The sequence below is a fragment of the Oncorhynchus kisutch genome, linkage group LG1 (assembly GCF_002021735.2).
Source record: "Oncorhynchus kisutch isolate 150728-3 linkage group LG1, Okis_V2, whole genome shotgun sequence".
Lineage (NCBI taxonomy): Eukaryota > Metazoa > Chordata > Actinopteri > Salmoniformes > Salmonidae > Oncorhynchus > Oncorhynchus kisutch.
This window is the reverse complement of record NC_034174.2, coordinates 2,883,582-2,908,064: the sequence shown is the minus strand read 5'-3', so window position 1 is coordinate 2,908,064 and position 24,483 is coordinate 2,883,582. Positions and strand designations below refer to the sequence as shown.

General features: G+C 46.0%; 1 protein-coding gene across 3 annotated transcripts in view; it reads right to left on the bottom strand.

The window, feature by feature from the left end:
* Positions 1–2,547: 2,547 nt before the first annotated feature.
* stab1 (stabilin 1) overlaps positions 2,548–24,483 on the bottom strand; it is a 177,534-nt gene continuing 155,598 nt past the window's right edge. For 2 of the 3 annotated variants that reach the window (XM_031836604.1, XM_031837078.1), the window contains exons 63-69: positions 17,848–17,954; positions 17,537–17,656; positions 16,892–17,044; positions 16,545–16,658; positions 16,032–16,184; positions 3,586–3,684; positions 2,548–3,177 (exon numbers count right to left, since the gene is read on the bottom strand). In XM_031836604.1, coding sequence (XP_031692464.1) covers positions 3,115–3,177; positions 3,586–3,684; positions 16,032–16,184; positions 16,545–16,658; positions 16,892–17,044; positions 17,537–17,656; positions 17,848–17,954 — 809 coding nt within the window. In that variant the 3' untranslated portion in view covers positions 2,548–3,114. Of the gene's footprint in view, positions 3,178–3,585; positions 3,685–16,031; positions 16,185–16,544; positions 16,659–16,891; positions 17,045–17,536; positions 17,657–17,847; positions 17,955–23,380; positions 23,466–24,483 lie in introns of those variants that run through there. The other variant, XM_031837524.1, reaches the window with a different exon arrangement.

Sequence of the window (24,483 nt, the reverse complement as noted above, 5' to 3'; positions counted from 1 at the left end):
GCATTATTCTAAACCTAAACTCCATAGACAAACATTAGCAGTAGAATGGCCTTAAAGAGCTCATAGATTTTCAACGTAGCACCATCATAGGTAGGTCAAATTTAAGTGCTGTTTTTGAAGTGAAAACGTGTAGGAGCAACAACGGCTCAGCCGCGAAGTGGTAGGCCACAAGCTCACAGAACACGACTGCCGAGTGCTGAAACGCATGTTGCGTAAAAATTGTCTGTGCTAGTTTGCAACACTCACTACCGAGTTCCCAACTGCCTCTGGATGCAACTTCAGCACAAGAACTGTTCGTCGGGGGCTTCATGAAATGGGTTTCCATGGCCGAGTAGACGCACACGAGTCTAAGGTCACCATGCGCCATGCCAAGCATCGGCTGGAGTGGTGTAAAGCTCACCGCCATTGGACTCTGGAGCAGTGGAAACGCGGTCTTTGGAGTGATTAATCATGCTTCACCATCTGACAGTACAACGGATGGATCTGGGTTTGGCGGATGCCATGAGAATGCTACTTGCCCCAATGTGTAGTGTCAACTGTAAAGTTTGGTGGAGGAGGAATAATGGTCTGGGGTAGTTTTTCATGGTTCGGGCTAGACCCCTTCGTTCCAGTGAAGGGAAATCTTAACACTACAGCATACAATGACATTCTAGATGATTCTGTGCTTCCAACTTTGTGGCAGAAGTTTAGGGAATGCCCTTTCCTGTTTCAGCCTGACAATGCCCCCGTGCACAAAGCGAGGTCCATACAGAAATGGTTTGTCGAGATCGGTGTGGAAGAACTTGACTGACCTCAACCCCATCGAAAACCTTTGGGATGAATTGGAAGGCTGACTGCGAGCCGGGGCTCATCACCCAACATCAGTACCCGACCTCACTAATTCTCTTGTGGCCGAATGGAACCAAGTCCCTGCAGCAATGTTCAAACATCTAGTGGAAAGCCTTCCCAGAAGAGTGGAGGCTGTTATAGCAGCAATGTTCCAACATCTAGTGGAAAGCCTTCCCAGAAGAGTGGAGGCTGTTATAGCAGCAATGTTCCAACATCTAGTGGAAAGCCTTCCCAGAAGAGTGGAGGCTGTTATAGCAGCAATGTTCCTACATCTAGTGGAAAGCCTTCCCAGAAGAGTGGAGGCTGTTATAGCAGCAATGTTCCATCATCTAGTGGAAAGCCTTCCCAGAAGAGTGGAGGCTGTTATAGCAGCAAAGGGGGACAAACTCCATATTAATGCCCATGATTTTTGCAATGAGATGTTTGGCAAGCAGGTGTCCACACACTTTTGGTCATGTAGTGTGTCAACTCAATTGAAAATATCTTTACATTTCGATCGCTTCAGTGTTAGATTGAATAAATATCTTGATTTTGACAAATCTGTTTGGGTTACAGTTTTTTTTTTAAAGATCAGTTTCCACTGTCAATCTTGTTCGTCATCCCAGCAGCCATCTGACAAAGGTCAATCTGCTGGGATGACTAAGATGATGCTTTGTCCATTCATATTGAACCATTTCCATGCTGCTCCAGCCAACACTGCAGCTCGGCTCCCCCTCTCATTCCCTTCTCTCTGTTCATGCTGCTCCAGCCAACACTGCAGCTCGGCTCATCTCCCTCTCTCCTTCTCTTCCCTCCATTCTGGGGGGGATGGGTGCACTGCTTTGTGAGAGCAGAGTCCCGGGGGTGGGGCATGGAGCTCCCGAGGAGCAGAGCACTGGGGGGGGGGGGGCTCCCTCTGAGGAGCAGAGCGCTGGGGGTGGAGCTCCCTCTGAGGAGGAGAGCGCTGGGGGGGGGTGGAGCTCCCTCTGAGGAACAGAGCGCTGGGGGTGGAGCTCCATCTGTGGAACAGAGCGCTGGGGGTGGGGGGGTGGAGCTCCCTCTGAGGAGCAGAGCGCTGGGGGTGGAGCTCCCTCTGAGGAGCAGAGCGCTGGGGGTGGGGGGGGTGGAGCTCCCTCTGAGGAGCAGAGCGCTGGGGGTGGGGGGGTGGAGCTCCCTCTGAGGAGCAGAGCGCTGGGGGTGGGAGTGTGGAGCTCCTTCTGAGGAGCAGAGCGCTGGGGGTGGAGCTCCCTCTGAGGAGCAGAGCACCGGGGGTGCAGCTCCCTCTGAGGAGCAGAGCGCTGGGGGTGGAGCTCCCTCTGAGGAGCAGAGCGCTGGGGGTGCAGCTCCCTCTGAGGAGCAGAGCGCTGGGGGTGGAGCTCCCTCTGAGGAGCAGAGCGCCGGGGGTGGAGCTTGGAGCTCCCCCTTTGAGAAGGTTTGCGGCTTTAAAGGGAAGCTGAGGTGACATTTTAGAATAAAAAAATGGATTTCTACTAAAGTCGGGTAAAAGTGAACTTCAGGTTCTAATGGTGTCAGTCCAGTAGATTAACATATTTAGAAAAAACGAATCTGGTATGTGTTGTATAATACATCTTAAATAAATAAAAAAAACGATGAATCTAAAATCACATTTAAATGAAAAATGTGATTATTGGGTGAAAGGGAGTTCATATGTATAAATGGTTATTGTTGTAGTAACAGAATTTATACCATCAAATAATGACCAATAATCTATACAAGGGATGCATAGAAGGAATATTTTAATACAGTGTCGTATAAACATGCCTGGCATTTTGCATCAGTGTTTCTGTGTGGAGGGTCGAGTCTTCAACCCAGTTCTGAACAGCCTAATCCTAGACCTTAACATTGTTTTGGGGAAACAGACCTACTGCTGAGTTTAGGCCGGGATTCAATTCAAAGCATGTAGTTAGAATAACGCATAGGACTGCTGGCAATGCGCCTTTTTAAAGGAGGCCTCGTTTTAACAAGTTTGATATTTTAAGGTCAATTCTAATAGTGTTTGCCAGTAATGCCATCGCCGCTTTAAAAAGAAAGCATAGATAGCATTTTATGGATTGAATCCCAGCCATCTCCTTTAAAAAGCACAGATAGCATTTTATGGATTGAATCCCAGCCATCTCCTTTAAAAAGCACAGATAGCATTTTATGGATTGAATCCCAGCCATTGTCTTTGGAAAATATAGGCCTAGGTCATATTTTATTTACACATTCCCAGCATAGTTTGTTCAAATGCAGAAAGTCAATTCACTCCAGCCCTTTCTTAGAGCCCACATAATGCTTTTAGAGTTCTCATAAATCCAGTAGTCGAGGAACTGGTTCTTCTGGTTCTGCTGCTGCTGGTTCTGCCTCTTCCTAGACAGGGAAAGAAAATGTTAAACCATCAGGCTAGATGATTACTCCTGAGGTTATTTCTGAACAGTATTTCTGTCCATTCAGGGGACCCCTTTTGGCTCAAGAGCACAGAAGGCAGAAGTTTGGATTTAAGAGGAAATCCAATGAGGGTAAAATAAAGCGTGTTTGAGATCAAAACTGAGATATAAAATTGACTTAGGTCAACATTCAATCTGATTTTGGGTTGTTGACAACGCAGCTTTTAAAGGCAATGTTCCCACATTTCACAGACTGCATCCACACTACGTGCCTCAATCAGTAATTACCTTTAAATATAGCGTTGTTGACAGGCGGGATCAGATTGAATCTTGGCCTTACATATTGATCAGTTGTGTTATTGAGATATAACACATCATTATTGAGACTTACACATTGTTCATTGATACCAAAGGGTTGGTTGAAGGCCCTGTAACCGCTGTAGAGCGGGTTGGGAATAGACACCAGAGCAGGCTTATCCCCCTCTTCATTCTGTCACCATGGGAGACAAGACATGTCAGTCAATCAAATCTGTTTTTAGAAAGCTCCTTTATCTGGGCATATCGTGTCATTTCAACGTGGACATGTGGGTGACCTTGATTCACCCACTCAGAGACAGGCAAATTCTCAATGTGTGCTTTTACAGGCGCTTCTACACCTGCATTGCTTGCTGTTTGGGGTTTTAGACTGGGTTTCTGTACAGCACTTTGAGATATCAGCTGATGTAAGAAGGGCTTTATAAATAAATTTGATTTATCACTGTGCTTTTATTTATTTTTTAATGATTTATTTTTTACCCCCTTTTTCTCCCCCATTATGACCTTGTCTCATCGCTGCAAGTCCCCAACTGGCTCGGGAGGTGAAGGTCGAGTCATGTGTTCTCCGGAACATGACCCGCCAAACCGCGCTTCTTAACACCCGCCCACTTACCCCAGAAGCCAGCCGCACCAATGTGTCAGAGGAAACACTGTTCAACTGACGACCGAGGTCAGCTTGCAGGCCCCGGCCCGCCACAAGGAGCTGCTAGAGCACAATGAGCTAAATAAGGAGGTAGCCTTTATTTCTAACATGGTAGCCTTTATTTCTAACATGGTAGCCTTTAATTCTAACGATGTAGCCTTTATTTCTAACGTGGTAGCCTTTAATTCTAACGATGTAGCCTTTATTTCTAACGTGGTAGCCTTTATTTCCAACGTGGTAGCCTTTATTTGTAATGTGGTAGCCTTTATTTCTAACGTGGTAGCCTTTATTTCTAACGATGTAGCCTTTATTTCTAACGTGGTAGCCTTTATTTCCAACGTGGTAGCCTTTATTTGTAATGTGGTAGCATTTATTTCCAACGAGGTAGCCTTTATTTCTAACGTGGTAGCCTTTATTTCCATCGTGGTAGCCTTTATTTCTAACGTGGTAGCCTAGCCGTTATTTCTAACGAGGTAGCCTTTATTTCTAACGTGGTAGCCTTTATTTCCAACGAGGTAGCCTTCATTTCTAACGTGGCAGCCTTTATTTCCAACGTGGTAACCTTTATTTCTAACGTGGTAGCCTTTCTTTCTAACGTGGTAGCCTTTATTTCGAACGTGGTAACCTTTATTTCTAACAAGGTAGCCTTTATTTCTAACGTGGTAGCCTTTATTTCCAACGTGGTAGCCTTTATTTATAACGTGGTAGCCAAGCCCATTATTTCTAATCTGGTAGCCTTTGTTTCTAACGTGGTAGCCTAGACGTTACTTCTAACGAGGGCGCCGTTATTTCTAACGTGGTAGCCTTTATTTCCAACGTGGTAGCCTTTATTTGTAACGTGGTAGCCTTTATTTCTAACGTGGTAGCCTTTATTTCCAACGTGGTAACCTTTATTTCTAACGTGGTAGGCTTTATTTCCAACGTGGTAACCTTTATTTCTAACGTGGTAGCCTTTATTTCTAACGTGGTAGCCTTTATTTCTAACGTGGTAGCCTTTATTTCTAACGTGGTAGCCTTGATTTCCAACGTGGTAGCCTTTATTTCTAACGTGGTAGGCTTTATTTCTAACGAGGTAGCCTTCATTTCTAACGTGGCAGCCTTTATTTCCAACGTGGTAACCTTTATTTCTAACGTGGTAGCCTTTCTTTCTAACATGGTAGCCTTTATTTCCAACGTGGTAGACTTTATTTCTAACATGGTAGCCTTTATTTCCAAAGTGGTAGCCTAGCCGTTATTTTTAACGAGGTAGCCATTATTTCTAACGTGGTAGCCTTTATTTCTAACGTGGTAGCTTTTGTTTATAACGTGGTAGCCGTTATTTCTAACGAGGTTGCCTTTATTTCTAATGTGGTAGCCTTTAATTCTAATGTGATAGCCTTTATTTCTAACGTGGTAGCCTTTATTTCTAATGTGGTAGCCTTTATTTCTAACGTGGTAGCCGTTATTTCTAACGTGGTAGCCTTTATTTCTAATGTGGTCATCTTTATTTCTAACGTGGTAGCCTTTAATTCTAACGTGGTAGCCTTTAATTCTAACGTGGTAGCCTTGGTTTCTAACGTGGTAGCCTTTATTTCTAACATGGTAGCCTTTAATTCTAACGTGGTAGCCTTTATTTCTAACGTGGTAGCCTTTATTTCTAATGTGGTAGCCTTTATTTCTAACGTGGTAGCCTTTATTTCCAACGTGGTAGCCTAGCCGTTATTTCCCAACGAGGTAGCCTTTATTTCTAACGTGGTAGCTTTTGTTTATAACGTGGTAGCTTTTATTTCCAACATGGTAGCCTTTATTTCCAACGTGGTAGCCTAGCCTTTATTTCTAACGAGGTAGACTTTATTTCTAACGTGGTAGCCTTTATTTCCAACGTGGTAGCCTTTATTTATAACGTGGTAGCCAAGCCCGTTATTTCTAATGAGGTAGCCTTTATTTCTAACGTGGTAGCCGTTATTTACAATGTGGTAGCCTTTATTTCTAATCTGGTAGCCTTTGTTTCTAACGTGGTAGCCTAGACGTTACTTCTAACGAGGGCGCCTTTATTTCTAACGTGGTAGCCTTTATTTCTAACGTGGTAGCCTTTATTTCTAACGTTGTAGCCGTTATTTCTAACGTGGTAGCCTTTATTTGTAACGTGGTAGCCTTTATTTCCAACGCGGTAGCCTTTATTTGTAACGTGGTAGCCTTTATTTCCAACAAGGAAGCCTTTATTTCTAACGTGGTAGCCTTTATTTCCAACGTGGTAACCTTTATTTCTAATGTGGTAGGCTTTATTTCCAACGTGGTAACCTTTATTTCTAACGTGGTAGCCTTTATTTCTAACGTGGTAGCCTTTATTTCTAACGTGGTAGCCTTTGTTTCCAACGTGGTAACCTTTGTTTCCAACGTGGTAGCCTTTGTTTCCAACGAGGTAGCTTTTATTTCCAACATGGTAGCCTTTATTTCCAACGTGGTAGCCTAGCCTTTATTTCTAACAAGGTAGCCTTTATTTCTAACGTGGTAGCCTTTATTTCCAACGTGGTAGCCTTTATTTATAACGTGGTAGCCAAGCCCATTATTTCTAATCTGGTAGCCTTTGTTTCTAACGTGGTAGCCTAGACGTTACTTCTAACGAGGGCGCCGTTATTTCTAACGTGGTAGCCTTTATTTCCAACGTGGTAGCCTTTATTTGTAACGTGGTAGCCTTTATTTCTAACGTGGTAGCCTTTATTTCCAACGTGGTAACCTTTATTTCTAACGTGGTAGGCTTTATTTCCAACGTGGTAACCTTTATTTCTAACGTGGTAGCCTTTATTTCTAACGTGGTAGCCTTTATTTCTAACGTGGTAGCCTTTATTTCTAACGTGGTAGCCTTGATTTCCAACGTGGTAGCCTTTGTTTCCAACGTGGTAGCTTTTATTTCCAACGTTGTATCCTTTATTTGTAATGTGGTAGCCTTTCTAATGGAGCAGGGACAAGGAAAGGGAATGTTTGGGGACGAGCAGCCGCCCGCCGATATGTCGGCTCATATCGCAGTTAAACCTCCAACACCGCCAAAACATATGCTATGCGGATGCTAGTTAATGCTCGATCTGATTGAATCCATGCCTCAATCTATTATCACTGTGCTCCATCTAATAGCAGAACCAAATGACCTGGATTGGAGTTGAGATTCCATTAAAAGTGATCAGCGCTGTTCCAGATTCTGCACAGATTTATTACAGCAATAGTGAAGCTCTCCACAGACCTGCAACCTTTACACGGCATCAAGAAACATTACTGTGCAGCCGTATTCATTGATCTGGCCAAGGCTTTCGACTCTGTCAATCACCATATCCTCATCGGCAGACTCGACAGCCTTGGTTTCTCAAATGATTGCCTCGCCTGGTTCACCAACTACTTCTCTGATAGAGTTCAGTGTGTCAAATCGGAGGGTCTGCTGTCCGGACCTCTGGCAGTCTCTATGGGGGTGCCACAGGGTTCAATTCTTGGACCGACTCTCTTCTCTGTATACATCAATGAGGTCGCTCTTGCTGCTGGTGAGTCCCTGATCCACCTCTACGCAGACGACACCATTCTGTATACTTCCGGCCCTTCTTTGGACACTGTGTTAACAACCCTCCAGGCAAGCTTCAATGCCATACAACTCTCCTTCCGTGGCCTCCAATTGCTCTTAAATACAAGTAAAACTAAATGCATGCTCTTCAACCGATCGCTACCTGCACCTACCCGCCTGTCCAACATCACTACTCTGGACGGCTCTGACTTAGAATACGTGGACAACTACAAATACTTAGGTGTCTGGTTAGACTGTAAACTCTCCTTCCAGACCCATATCAAACATCTCCAATCCAAAGTTAAATCTAGAATTGGCTTCCTATTTCGCAACAAAGCATCCTTCACTCATGCTGCCAAACATACCCTTGTAAAACTGACCATCCTACCAATCCTCGACTTTGGCGATGTCATTTACAAAATAGCCTCCAATACCCTACTCAACAAATTGGATGCAGTCTATCACAGTGCAATCCGTTTTATCACCAAAGCCCCATATACTACCCACCATTGCGACCTGTACGCTCTCGTTGGCTGGCCCTCGCTTCATACTCGTCGCCAAACCCACTGGCTCCATGTCATCTACAAGACCCTGCTAGGTAAAGTCCCCCCTTATCTCAGCTCGCTGGTCACCATAGCATCTCCCACCTGTAGCACACGCTCCAGCAGGTATATCTCTCTAGTCACCCCCAAAACCAATTCTTTCTTTGGCCGCCTCTCCTTCCAGTTCTCTGCTGCCAATGACTGGAACGAACTACAAAAATCTCTGAAACTGGAAACACTTATCTCCCTCACTAGCTTTAAGCACCAACTGTCAGAGCAGCTCACAGATTACTGCACCTGTACATAGCCCACCTATAATTTAGCCCAAACAACTACCTCTTTCCCAACTGTATTTAATTTTAATTTATTTATTTATTTTGCTGCTTTGCACCCCATTATTTTTTATTTCTACTTTGCACATTCTTCCATTGCAAAACTACCATTCCAGTATTTTACTTGCTATATTGTACTTACTTTGCCATCATGGCCTTTTTTGCCTTTACCTCCCTTCTCACCTCATTTGCTCACATTGTATATAGACTTGTTTATACTGCATTATTGACTGTATGTTTGTTTTTACTCCATGTGTAACTCTGTGTCGTTTTATCTGTCGAACTGCTTTGCTTTATCTTGGCCAGGTCGCAATTGTAAATGAGAACTTGTTCTCAACTTGCCTACCTGGTTAAATAAAGGTAAAATAAAATAAATAAATAAAAATCTTGAACATGCACGCTTTCTACTGACTCGCCTAGTTAAATAAAGGTTCAATTACGTAAAAAAAAAACATTTTAAAAAGTCTATAATTACATAAGACATTTATAGTTACAGAAACCACAATGTGGCCATGAATTTATTCATTTTAAGTTGGAATAAATAAATAGTGTTACATTAGTTTCTAATGTTAGAATATTTACTGTATTACAAAAGCAATATTGATTTGTGTTTGGTTGTCAACGCAACCAAATATCAACAATTCAAAGGAGATGCATCTAATGCTTGGACAGTTTCATCTGAGCCACTGGCTGAATCCTATTCTTATTGGACGTGAATCCAACATCATGTCTTAACTTCCACAAGTTAACAGGCTATTTACTCTATTTCAAAAGTGATATTGAATTGTGTTTAGTTGTCAACGCATCCAAATATCTTGATATTTGTATAATATCTAAAAAATATATTGGTCTGTATTGTTATTGGAATAGTTTTTAATAACCTGCCCAGGGACTGCGGTTGAAAATTAGCCAGCTGGCTAAACGGGCACTTTTACTGAAATGTTAATGTGCACTGTCCCTGTAAAAACAAACTCACGCAACCAAACCCAATCCAAAATCCAAATGAATAATTGATATGTTGGATTCACGTCTCCATCTTAACCAAACATTCAACTTGACGAATAGGACTAAATCAAATCAAACTTTAAATGCATTTTTGGTTGAGATAGAGACGTATATCCAACATACCAATTATTAACTTGAAGATTATATTTGAAATCTGCCAAAGCCTGAAACCCTAATCCTATATTTTAGTTGAACCCTGGGTTGAATTGAAACAATATCTGTTGTTGACTTCCGTAATGTTATATGGGCCTAAATAGTATCACAACAGTTGACTTCCCTAATGTTATATGGGCCTAAATAGTATCACAACAGTTGACTTCCCTAATGTTATATGGGCCTAAATACTATCATAACAGTTGACTTCCCTAATGTTATATGGGCCTAAATACTATCATAACAGTTGACTTCCCTAATGTTATATGGGCCTAAATAGTATCACAACAGTTGACTTCCCTAATGTTATATGGGCCTAAATAGAATCACAACAGTTGATGACAGTTTGTGTCCAGTGGGTTTGTACATCAGCATTTGTCACAAAGTGCTCTACAGTAACCTGGCCTCGATCCCAAAGAGCAAGCAGAAGTGAGAGCACAGTGGCCAGGAAGAAATCTAGAGAAACCCGGAGGGGTCCCCAGTCATCTAGAGAAACCCGGCTCAGAGGGGTCCCCAGTCATCTAGAGAAACCCGGAGGGGTCCCCAGTCATCTAGAGAAACCCGGCTCAGAGGGGTCCCCAGTCATCTAGAGAAACCCGGAGGGGTCCCCAGTCATCTAGAGAAACCCGGAGGGGTCCCCAGTCATCTAGAGAAACCCGGAGGGGTCCCCAGTCATCTAGAGAAACCCAGAGGGGTCCCCAGTCATCTAGAGAAACCCGGAGGGGTCCCCAGTCATCTAGAGAAACCCAGAGGGTTCCCCAGTCATCTAGAGAAACCCGGCTCAGAGGGGTCCCCAGCCATCTAGAGAAACCCGGAGGGGTCCCCAGCCATCTAGAGAAACCCAGAGGGGTCCCCAGTCATCTAGAGAAACCCAGAGGGCTCCCCAGTCATCTAGAGAAACCCGGCTCAGAGGGGTCCCCAGTCATCTAGAGAAACCCGGCTCAGAGGGGTCCCCAGCCATCTAGAGAAACCCGGAGGGGTCCCCAGCCATCTAGAGAAACCCAGAGGGGTCCCCAGTCATCTAGAGAAACCCAGAGGGGTCCCCAGTCATCTAGAGAAACCCGGCTCAGAGGGGTCCCTAGTCATCTAGAGAAACCCGGCTCAGAGGGGTCCCCAGTCATCTAGAGAAACCCGGCTCAGAGGGGTCCCCAGTCATCTAGAGAAACCCGGAGGGGTCCCCAGTCATCTAGAGAAACCCGGAGGGGTCCCCAGTCATCTAGAGAAACCCGGAGGGGTCCCCAGTCATCTAGAGAAACCCGGCTCAGAGGGGTCCCCAGTCATCTAGAGAAACCCAGAGGGGTCCCCAGTCATCTAGAGAAACCCGGCTCAGAGGGGTCCCCAGCCATCTAGAGAAACCCGGAGGGGTCCCCAGCCATCTAGAGAAACCCAGAGGGGTCCCCAGTCATCTAGAGAAACCCAGAGGGCTCCCCAGTCATCTAGAGAAACCCGGCTCAGAGGGGTCCCCAGTCATCTAGAGAAACCCGGAGGGGTCCCCAGTCATCTAGAGAAACCCAGAGGGGTCCCCAGTCATCTAGAGAAACCCGGAGGGGTCCCCAGTCATCTAGAGAAACCCAGAGGGTTCCCCAGTCATCTAGAGAAACCCGGCTCAGAGGGGTCCCCAGCCATCTAGAGAAACCCGGAGGGGTCCCCAGCCATCTAGAGAAACCCAGAGGGGTCCCCAGTCATCTAGAGAAACCCAGAGGGCTCCCCAGTCATCTAGAGAAACCCGGCTCAGAGGGGTCCCCAGTCATCTAGAGAAACCCGGCTCAGAGGGGTCCCCAGCCATCTAGAGAAACCCGGAGGGGTCCCCAGCCATCTAGAGAAACCCAGAGGGGTCCCCAGTCATCTAGAGAAACCCAGAGGGGTCCCCAGTCATCTAGAGAAACCCGGCTCAGAGGGGTCCCTAGTCATCTAGAGAAACCCGGCTCAGAGGGGTCCCCAGTCATCTAGAGAAACCCGGCTCAGAGGGGTCCCCAGTCATCTAGAGAAACCCGGAGGGGTCCCCAGTCATCTAGAGAAACCCGGAGGGGTCCCCAGTCATCTAGAGAAACCCGGAGGGGTCCCCAGTCATCTAGAGAAACCCGGCTCAGAGGGGTCCCCAGTCATCTAGAGAAACCCAGAGGGGTCCCCAGTCATCTAGAGAAACCCGGCTCAGAGGGGTCCCCAGCCATCTAGAGAAACCCGGAGGGGTCCCCAGCCATCTAGAGAAACCCAGAGGGGTCCCCAGTCATCTAGAGAAACCCAGAGGGCTCCCCAGTCATCTAGAGAAACCCGGCTCAGAGGGGTCCCCAGTCATCTAGAGAAACCCGGCTCAGAGGGGTCCCCAGCCATCTAGAGAAACCCGGAGGGGTCCCCAGCCATCTAGAGAAACCCAGAGGGGTCCCCAGTCATCTAGAGAAACCCAGAGGGGTCCCCAGTCATCTAGAGAAACCCGGCTCAGAGGGGTCCCTAGTCATCTAGAGAAACCCGGCTCAGAGGGGTCCCCAGTCATCTAGAGAAACCCGGCTCAGAGGGGTCCCCAGTCATCTAGAGAAACCCGGAGGGGTCCCCAGTCATCTAGAGAAACCCGGAGGGGTCCCCAGTAATCTAGAGAAACCCGGAGGGGTCCCCAGTCATCTAGAGAAACCCGTCTCAGAGGGGTCCCCAGTCATCTAGAGAAACCCGGAGGGGTCCCCAGTCATCTAGAGAAACCCAGAGGGCTCCCCAGTCATCTAGAGAAACCCGGCTCAGAGGGGTCCCCAGTCATCTAGAGAAACCCGGCTCAGAGGGGTCCCCAGCCATCTAGAGAAACCCGGAGGGGTCCCCAGCCATCTAGAGAAACCCAGAGGGGTCCCCAGTCATCTAGAGAAACCCAGAGGGGTCCCCAGTCATCTAGAGAAACCCGGCTCAGAGGGGTCCCTAGTCATCTAGAGAAACCCGGCTCAGAGGGGTCCCCAGTCATCTAGAGAAACCCGGCTCAGAGGGGTCCCCAGTCATCTAGAGAAACCCGGAGGGGTCCCCAGTCATCTAGAGAAACCCGGAGGGGTCCCCAGTAATCTAGAGAAACCCGGAGGGGTCCCCAGTCATCTAGAGAAACCCGTCTCAGAGGGGTCCCCAGTCATCTAGAGAAACCCGGAGGGGTCCCCTGTCATCTAGAGAAACCCGGCTCAGAGGGGTCCCCAGTCATCTAGAGAAACCCAGATGGGTCCCCAGTCATCTAGAGAAACCCAGGGGGGTTCCCAGTCATCTAGAGAACCCCGGCTCAGAGGGGTCCCTAGTCATCTAGAGAAACCCGGCTCAGAGGGGTCCCCAGTCATCTAGAGAAACCCGGCTCAGAGGGGTCCCCAGTCATCTAGAGAAACCCGGCTCAGAGGGGTCCCCAGTCATCTAGAGAAACCCAGAGGGTTCCCCAGTCATCTAGAGAAACCCGGCTCAGAGGGGTCCTCAGCCATCTAGAGAAACCCGGAGGGGTCCCCAGCCATCTAGAGAAACCCAGAGGGGTCCCCAGTCATCTAGAGAAACCCAGAGGGCTCCCCAGTCATCTAGAGAAACCCGGCTCAGAGGGGTCCCTAGTCATCTAGAGAAACCCGGCTCAGAGGGGTCCCCAGTCATCTAGAGAAACCCGGCTCAGAGGGGTCCCCAGCCATCTAGAGAAACCCGGAGGGGTCCCCAGCCATCTAGAGAAACCCAGAGGGGTCCCCAGTCATCTAGAGAAACCCAGAGGGGTCCCCAGTCATCTAGAGAAACCCGGCTCAGAGGGGTCCCTAGTCATCTAGAGAAACCCGGCTCAGAGGGGTCCCTAGTCATCTAGAGAAACCCGGCTCAGAGGGGTCCCCAGTCATCTAGAGAAACCCGGCTCAGAGGGGTCCCCAGTCATCTAGAGAAACCCGGAGGGGTCCCCAGTCATCTAGAGAAACCCGGAGGGGTCCCTAGTCATCTAGAGAAACCCGGCTCAGAGGGGTCCCCAGTCATCTAGAGAAACCCAGAGGGGTCCCCAGTCATCTAGAGAAACCCGGCTCAGAGGGGTCCCTAGTCATCTAGAGAAACCCGGCTCAGAGGGGTCCCCAGTCATCTAGAGAAACCCGGCTCAGAGGGGTCCCCAGTCATCTAGAGAAACCCGGAGGGGTCCCCAGTCATCTAGAGAAACCCGGAGGGGTCCCCAGTCATCTAGAGAAACCCGGAGGGGTCCCCAGTCATCTAGAGAAACCCAGGGGGGCCCCCGTCATCTAGAGAAACCCGGCTCAGAGGGGTCCCCAGTCATCTAGAGAAACCCGGAGGGGTCCCCAGTCATCTAGAGAAACCCGGCTCAGAGGGGTCCCCAGTCATCTAGAGAAACCCGGAGGGGTCCCGAGTCATCTAGAGAAACCCGGCTCAGAGGGGTCCCCAGTCATCTAGAGAAACCCAGAGGGGTCCCCAGTCATCTAGAGAAACCCAGAGGGGTCCCCAGTCATCTAGAGAAACCCAGGGGGGTTCCCAGTCATCTAGAGAACCCCGGCTCAGAGGGGTCCCCAGTCATCTAGAGAAACCCGGCTCAGAGGGGTCCCCAGTCATCTAGAGAAACCCGGCTCAGAGGGGTCCCCAGTCATCTAGAGAAACCCGGCTCAGAGGGGTCCCCAGTCATCTAGAGAAACCCGGCTCAGAGGGGTCCCCAGTCATCTAGAGAAACCCGGCTCAGAGGGGTCCCCAGTCATCTAGAGAAACCCGGAGGGGTCCCCAGTCACACTTAAAGGCACAGTACAGTTAAAAATGTGATTCCCCTGTGTTTCGTGTACACACCAGACTGTTTATTAGGTACACCCATCTAGTTTCGGGTTGGACCCTCGTTTGCCTCCAGAACAGCCTGAATTATTCGGGGTATTCTACAAGGAGTCGGAAGCATTCCAAAGGGATGCTGGTCCATGCTGACGCAACGGCATTTCGCAGTTGCTGCAGATTGGTCGGTGGTATATTCATGCTGTGACCAGCCCTTTCCATCTCATCCCAAAGATGCTCTGTAAGGTTGAGGTTTGTGGACTGCGCAGACCGCTCAAGTAAACTGAACTCGCTGTCATGTTACAGGCAATGTTTTTCCACTCCTCATTTGTCCAGTGTTGGTGATCGTGTGCCCACTGGAGCTGTTTCTTCTTGTCTTTATCTGATAGGAACCCAGTGTGGTCGTCTGCTGCAGTAGCCCATCCATGACAAGGACCGATGAGCTGTGTGTTCTGAGATGCTGTTCTGCACACCACTGTTGTACTGTTCCGTTATTTGTCTGTTTGTGGCCCCGTCTGTTAGCTTGCATGATTCTTGGCATTCTTCGTAGACCCCTCTCAACGAGCTGTTTTCGCCAACAGGACTGCCGCTGACTGGATGTTTGGTTTGTCTCACCATTATCTGTAAACCTGTCCTACGTGAAAACCCCAGGAGGCTGGCTGTTCTGAGATACTGGATCCGGCGCGCCTGGCATCGACAATCATACCACTCTCATATTCACTTAGGTACCTAATAAACAACGGTGAGGTTGGAAAAATACTTTGAAATTGTGAAAATGATGATAATGCCTGTTTAATTGTAAGCTATTTGAAAACTGAAATGTCAGCCTGTTTGGTGGGATGGAATTTTGGCCTTCCATGGTGACATCATTTACTGTATATATGAGATAATAGACAAATTAGAAAGAGTTACAAACATCTCTGCCAATAACAGCTAGTTTTCAGTTTCCCCCTCCATACCTCCTTGCTACTCCTTGTCATGGCAACAAAAATTGTTTAGCTTGACAAGGAGTGGAGTGTTAGCATAGACAGACTGGATTTCTGGCTATTGTTATTCGGTGAATGTCAAATGTGTAAAATGTGTTTGTTAAAAACTCCATTTTTATTTTTTGCAGCAGCTGACCCTTTCCTGGTGTCCACAAAAAAAAAAATGTGCCACGCTGATAGACAAGTCGCACAAATGTAAAATACAATACAACTAAAACACAATACGGAGAATACAGTGAAAGTCCTCTGAGTGACTGGTCAAAACGTAAACCAACTTCAGGTGGATTTGGTCCCCCATTATTTTACATTTATAAATTTTCAACCGCTAAAAAAAGTTAGTTCATTTTTTTTCAAATTGAGGAAAACTAAATGAATAAAGTATTATGTGGACTTGATGCAAACTTGAAAGCTACGCTATTGAATAACAGTAGTAGTACTGGTCTATAGTAGAGTTGATCAAAGCCCTGTGGGCCCAATGGGCCTGGTCTATAGTAGTGTTGATCAGGGCCCTGTGGGCCCAATGGGCCTGGTCTATAGTAGTGTTGATCAAAGCCCTGTGGGCCCAATGGGCCTGGTCTATAGTGGTGTTGGAAGGACTTGTTACCTTGAAGTAGTGGAAGCGGAAGGCGTCATTCTTGTGTTTGAAGACGTAATAGGTGAGGCCAGCGATGACGCAGACTATCAGACAGGTGACCAGGATGGAGGTGGCCACAGTCCCACCCCCGTGGGCGTGGCCTGATGACTGGGCATGGTGCACCTGGAATGATAATCATAGAAATAGAATTACTAGAAGGGACAAAGCCACTCTATTCTCCCATAATGCAGTGTGCTACTGTTGACCAGAGACCCATTCTCCCATAATGCAGTGTGTTACTGTTGACCAGAGACCCTATTCTCCCATAATGCAGTGTGTTACTGTTGACCAGAGACTCCTTGTGTGGCTCTGAAATAGGGTGGAATTTGCAATGAATTAGGATTGTTATAATGGTCTGAAGTTTCCCCTAGTTACAGATCTAGGATCACCTTCCCCAACCTTAACCATTAGTGGGGAAAATTTCAAACTGATCCAGGATCAGCATCTAGGGTACAACTTCACTCAACAGCTTAACTAACTCACTGGTAGTGGCGGGGCTCTGAGTGGGCCCTCTATGACATGGATAATTCCATTGTAGGCTGGGATGTCCCAGGTCAACACTAGCCTCCGGTTCACTAGCTTGAACGTCTGGGGCTCCTGTGGAGAAACAACCGTCACACTCACGAAATCAAGAATCACTTCATCCAAATCAAAACATCCATGAAATGAATTGTTTCTTTAAGAAATGTATGATATTATACACTTAATTGTTTTGTTTATTATTATTATTTATTTTTTACAAGTTATTAGTAACAAGTTGATCTGAAGTAAAGACTTGTTTGAATTGCACAACCAGCTCCTGGACATTTGTAACAGACCGGTCCACTCACCTGGTTCTGCTGTGTGATGTTGCTGGGGGAAATGACCACTGAGAGGTTATATCCCAGTCTGGAAGGGATGACTCCATCGTGTTTCAGGTCCTCATAGAACGTAATGCTGTTGTTAGTGGAGATATGGTACTCCACATCCCGGTCTGATAACGTCTACATACAGTCAAGAAAACTATACATCAAATGACTAAGACAAAATTATACATCATTATATAAACAATTTAAAAAAGGGATAGTTCACCTAAATTACAAAATGACATAGTGGTTTCTTTACCCAGTGAGAACAAATCCCATTCAAGTCATGGGACCGATATAATGTCCAAATCATCAATATATCATTGATTTTGAAGCTCACAAGTCACATAGGTGATTTGGACATGATGTGCAAAAAATGACTTGAATGGGATTTGTGCCACAAATGCTAAAATGTTAGCATTTGAAAACCGTGCCAGGGAACCTCAACCAAAGCATGGATTACTGTCATAGCTTGTACACAGACTTCTCACTGGGTAAAGAAACCAATATGGCATTTTGTAATTCAGGTGAACTATCCCTTTTTAAATGAGAAAAAATACATGAATTTACAGGAAAAAGTAAGTAAAAATGTCATTTTTTTTGGTTCCATGATTTCAGACGTAAAATCACCTCATTCTCAGAGAACCCAGCGTTGAGTGGCACAAACAGAGTGGCATAGGATGAACTGCTGGACAGAAAGTCCAACAGAACTTCTCCGTCTGTAGACGAGCCTGCATACTTCAACAATATCTACAACCAGGAGAGAGAATTTCATGTTGTTCAATATTTGCACTCAAAAAATAGGGCCAAATTCTAACTTGAGATCCATATCACCCGTAAATGTTTGCAAATGTACTTTAATTTGAATTAATACAATTAAGTCTGAGTTGCATGTGAGGATCTTAATTTAGGATTAGTCCTGAATGAAACAACAAACTTACATTGTAGAATACAGAGTAGTTTAAGTTGGTAGCCACAACACTGGCCAGGTCTCCGTTACAGAAATCCCCGTTACCCACGTACCCACTTCCACACACACAGGACACATCTACAGGGAGACAGACGGGTTGTAATATACAGGACACATCTACAGAGAGACAGACTGGTTGTAATATACAGTACCACAGGACACATCTACAGAGAGACAGACAGGTTGTAATATACAGGACACATCTACAGAGAGACAGACTGGTTGTAATATACAGTACCACAGGACACATCTACAGAGAGACAGACAGGTTGTAATAGACAGGACACATCTACAGAGAGACAGACGGGTTGTAATATACAGTACACATCTACAGAGAGACAGACGGGTTGTAATATACAGTACCACAGGACACATCTACAGAGAGACAGACTGGTTGTAATATACAGGACACATCTACAGAGAGACAGACAGGTTATAATATACAGTACTACAGGACACATCTACAGAGAGACAGACGGGTTGTAATACACAGGACACATCTACAGAGAGACAGACGGGTTGTAATATACAGTACCACAGGACACATCTACAGAGAGACAGACGGGTTGTAATATACAGGACACATCTACAGAGAGACAGACAGGTTATAATATACAGTACCACAGGACACATCTACAGAGAGACAGACGGGTTGTAATATATAGGACACATCTACAGAGAGACAGACAGGTTATAATATACAGTACCACAGGACACATCTACAGAGAGACAGACGGGTTGTAATATACAGGACACATCTACAGAGAGACAGACGGGTTGTAATATACAGTACACATCTACAGAGAGACAGACGGGTTGTAATACACAGGACACATCTACAGACAGACAGACAGGTTGTAACATACAGTACCACAGGACACATCTACAGAGAGACAGACGGGTTGTAATATACAGGACCACAGGACACATCTACAGAGAGACAGACGGGTTGTAATACACAGGACCACAGGACACATCTACAGGGAGACAGACGGGTTGTAATATACAGGACACATCTACAGAGAGACAGACGGGTTGTAATATACAGTACACATCTACAGAGAGACAGACAGGTTGTAATATACAGTACCACAGGACACATCTACAGAGAGACAGACGGGTTGTAATATACAGGACACATCTACAGAGAGACAGACAGGTTGTAATATACAGTACCACAGGACACATCTACAGAGAGACAGACGGGTTGTAATATACAGGACACATCTACAGAGAGACAGACAGGTTGTAATATACAGTACCACAGGACACATCTACAGAGAGACAGACGGGTTGTAATATACAGGACACATCTACAGAGAGACAGACAGGTTGTAATATACAGTACCACAGGACACATCTACAGAGAGACAGACGGGTTGTAATATACAGGACACATCTACAGAGAGACAGACAGGTTGTAATATACAGTACCACAGGACACATCTACAGAGAGACAGACGGTTTGTAATATACAGGACACATCTACAGAGAGACAGACGGGTTGTAATATACAGTACTACAGGACACATCTACAGAGAGACAGACGGGTTGTAATACACAGGACACATCTACAGAGAGACAGACGGGTTGTAATACACAGGACACATCTACAGGGAGACAGACGGGTTGTAATATACAGTACACATCTACCAAGAGACAGACGGGTTGTAATATACAGTACCACAGGACACATCTACAGAGAGACAGACGGGTTGTAATATACAGGACACATCTACAGAGAGACAGACAGGTTGTAATATACAGTACCACAGGACACATCTACAGAGAGACAGACGGGTTGTAATATACAGGACACATCTACAGAGAGACAGACAGGTTGTAATATACAGTACCACAGGACACATCTACAGAGAGACAGACGGTTTGTAATATACAGGACACATCTACAGAGAGACAGACGGGTTGTAATATACAGTACTACAGGACACATCTACAGAGAGACAGACGGGTTGTAATACACAGGACACATCTACAGAGAGACAGACGGGTTGTAATACACAGGACACATCTACAGGGAGACAGACGGGTTGTAATATACAGTACACATCTACCAAGAGACAGACGGGTTGTAATATACAGTACTACAGGACACATCTACAGAGAGACAGACGGGTTGTAATATACAGTACACATCTACAGAGAGACAGACGGGTTGTAATATACAGTACTACAGGACACATCTACAGAGAGACAGACGGGTTGTAATACACAGGACACATCTACAGAGAGACAGACGGGTTGTAATACACAGGACACATCTACAGGGAGACAGACGGGTTGTAATATACAGTACACATCTACAGAGAGACAGACTGGTTGTAATATACAGTACCACAGGACACATCTACAGAGAGACAGACAGGTTGTAATATACAGGACACATCTACAGAGAGACAGACTGGTTGTAATATACAGTACCACAGGACACATCTACAGAGAGACAGACAGGTTGTAATAGACAGGACACATCTACAGAGAGACAGACGGGTTGTAATATACAGTACACATCTACAGAGAGACAGACGGGTTGTAATATACAGTACCACAGGACACATCTACAGAGAGACAGACTGGTTGTAATATACAGGACACATCTACAGAGAGACAGACAGGTTATAATATACAGTACTACAGGACACATCTACAGAGAGACAGACGGGTTGTAATACACAGGACACATCTACAGAGAGACAGACGGGTTGTAATATACAGTACCACAGGACACATCTACAGAGAGACAGACGGGTTGTAATATACAGGACACATCTACAGAGAGACAGACAGGTTATAATATACAGTACCACAGGACACATCTACAGAGAGACAGACGGGTTGTAATATATAGGACACATCTACAGAGAGACAGACAGGTTATAATATACAGTACCACAGGACACATCTACAGAGAGACAGACGGGTTGTAATATACAGGACACATCTACAGAGAGACAGACGGGTTGTAATATACAGTACACATCTACAGAGAGACAGACGGGTTGTAATACACAGGACACATCTACAGACAGACAGACAGGTTGTAACATACAGTACCACAGGACACATCTACAGAGAGACAGACGGGTTGTAATATACAGGACCACAGGACACATCTACAGAGAGACAGACGGGTTGTAATACACAGGACCACAGGACACATCTACAGGGAGACAGACGGGTTGTAATATACAGGACACATCTACAGAGAGACAGACGGGTTGTAATATACAGTACACATCTACAGAGAGACAGACAGGTTGTAATATACAGTACCACAGGACACATCTACAGAGAGACAGACGGGTTGTAATATACAGGACACATCTACAGAGAGACAGACAGGTTGTAATATACAGTACCACAGGACACATCTACAGAGAGACAGACGGGTTGTAATATACAGGACACATCTACAGAGAGACAGACAGGTTGTAATATACAGTACCACAGGACACATCTACAGAGAGACAGACGGGTTGTAATATACAGGACACATCTACAGAGAGACAGACAGGTTGTAATATACAGTACCACAGGACACATCTACAGAGAGACAGACGGGTTGTAATATACAGGACACATCTACAGAGAGACAGACAGGTTGTAATATACAGTACCACAGGACACATCTACAGAGAGACAGACGGTTTGTAATATACAGGACACATCTACAGAGAGACAGACGGGTTGTAATATACAGTACTACAGGACACATCTACAGAGAGACAGACGGGTTGTAATACACAGGACACATCTACAGAGAGACAGACGGGTTGTAATACACAGGACACATCTACAGGGAGACAGACGGGTTGTAATATACAGTACACATCTACCAAGAGACAGACTGGTTGTAATATACAGTACTACAGGACACATCTACAGAGAGACAGACGGGTTGTAATATACAGTACACATCTACAGAGAGACAGACGGGTTGTAATATACAGTACTACAGGACACCTCTACAGAGAGACAGACGGGTTGTAATACACAGGACACATCTACAGAGAGACAGACAGGTTGTAATATACAGTACCACAGGACACATCTACAGAGAGACAGACGGGTTGTAATATACAGGACCACAGGACACATCTACAGAGAGACAGACGGGTTGTAATACACAGTACCACAGGACACATCTACAGGGAGACAGACGGGTTGTAATATACAGGACCACAGGACACATCTACAGGGAGACAGACGGGTTGTAATATACAGGACACATCTACAGAGAGACAGACTGGTTGTAATATACAGTACCACAGGACACATCTACAGAGAGACAGACAGGTTGTAATACACATGACCACAGGACACATCTACAGGGAGACAGACGGGTTGTAATATACAGTACACATCTACAGAGAGACAGACGGGTTGTAATATACAGTACTACAGGACACATCTACAGAGAGACAGACGGGTTGTAATACACAGGACACATCTACAGAGAGACAGACGGGTTGTAATACACAGGACACATCTACAGAGAGACAGACGGGTTGTAATACACAGGACACATCTACAGAGAGACAGACGGGTTGTAATACACAGGACACATCTACAGGGAGACAGACGGGTTGTAATATACAGTACACATCTACCAAGAGACAGACGGGTTGTAATATACAGTACTACAGGACACATCTACAGAGAGACAGACGGATTGTAATACACAGGACACATCTACAGAGAGGCAGACGGGTTGTAATATACAGTACACATCTACAGAGAGACAGACGGGTTGTAATATACAGTACGACAGGACACATCTACAGAGAGACAGACGGGTTGTAATATACAGTACGACAGGACACATCTACAGGGAGACAGACGGGTTGTAATACGCAGGACACATCTACAGAGAGACAGATGGGTTGTAAAATACAGTACGACAGGACACATCTACAGGGAGACAGACGGGTTGTAATACACAGGACACATCTACAGAGAGACAGACGGGTTGTAATATACAGTACCACAGGACACATCTACAGAGAGACAGACGGGTTGTAATACACAGTACCACAGGACACATCTACAGAGAGACAGACGGGTTGTAATATACAGTACGACAGGACACATCTACAGAGAGACAGACGGGTTGTAATATACAGTACGACAGGACACATCTACAGGGAGACAGACGGGTTGTAATACGCAGGACACATCTACAGAGAGACAGACGGGTTGTAAAATACAGTACGACAGGACACATCTACAGGGAGACAGACGGGTTGTAATACACAGGACACATCTACAGAGAGACAGACGGGTTGTAATATACAGTACCACAGGACACATCTACAGAGAGACAGACGGGTTGTAATACACAGTACCACAGGACACATCTACAGAGAGACAGACGGGTTGTAATATACAGGACCACAGGACACATCTACAGAGAGACAGACGGGTTGTAATACACAGGACACATCTACAGAGAGACAGACAGGTTGTAATATACAGGACACATCTACAGAGAGACAGACAGGTTGTAATATACAGGACACATCTACAGAGAGACAGACGGGTTGTAATACACAGGACCACAGGACACATCTAAATGTTGTTGAAAGACTGATATGAAATTAAGAGAGAATGGAGACAGTATGGCTGGTAGGCCTATATTCATAAACCTGATCTAGGATCTGTTTTCTTTTCTAATCATAATTTCATTATTATATGGATATAGGGGGACCTGATCCTAGATCAGCAATCCTACTCTGAGATGCTTTATGACACATTGATTGGAATTGAGGAGAATTGGAATTTCAGTGTACAGTACTTCCTGAAATGTCTGGAATTTAAATAAAGTCTGTAACAGTAAGTGGAGCCCAACCCTGGCTGATGGTATTACCTGACAGTCTGTAAGTGGAGCCCAACCCTGGCTGATGGTGTAACCTGACAGTCTATAAGTGGAGCCCAACCCTGGCTGATGGTATTACCTGACAGTCTGTAAGTGGAGCCCAACCCTGGCTGATGGTGTTACATGACAGTCTATAAGTGGAGCCCAACCCTGGCTGATGGTATTACCTGACAGTCTGTAAGTGGAGCCCAACCCTGGCTGATGGTATTACCTGACAGTCTGTAAGTGGAGCCCAACCCTGGCTGATGGTATTACCTGACAGTCTGTAAGTGGAGCCCAACCCTGGCTGATGGTATTACCTGACAGTCTGTAAGTGGAGCCCAACCCTGGCTGATGGTGTTACATGACAGTCTGTAAGTGGAGCCCAACCCTGGCTGATGGTGTTACCTGACAGTCTGTAAGTGGAGCCCAACCCTGGCTGATGGTGTTACCTGACAGTCTGTAAGTGGAGCCCAACCCTGGCTGATGGTATTACCTGACAGTCTATAAGTGGAGCCCAACCCTGGCTGATGGTGTTACCTGACAGTCTATAAGTGGAGCCCAACTGTGGCTGATGGTGTTACCTGACAGTCTATAAGTGGAGCCCAACCCTGGCTGATGGTGTTACCTGACAGTCTATAAGTGGAGCCCAACCCTGGATGATGGTATTACCTGACAGTCTGTAACAGTAAGTGGAGCCCAACCGTGGCTGATGGTGTTACCTGACAGTCT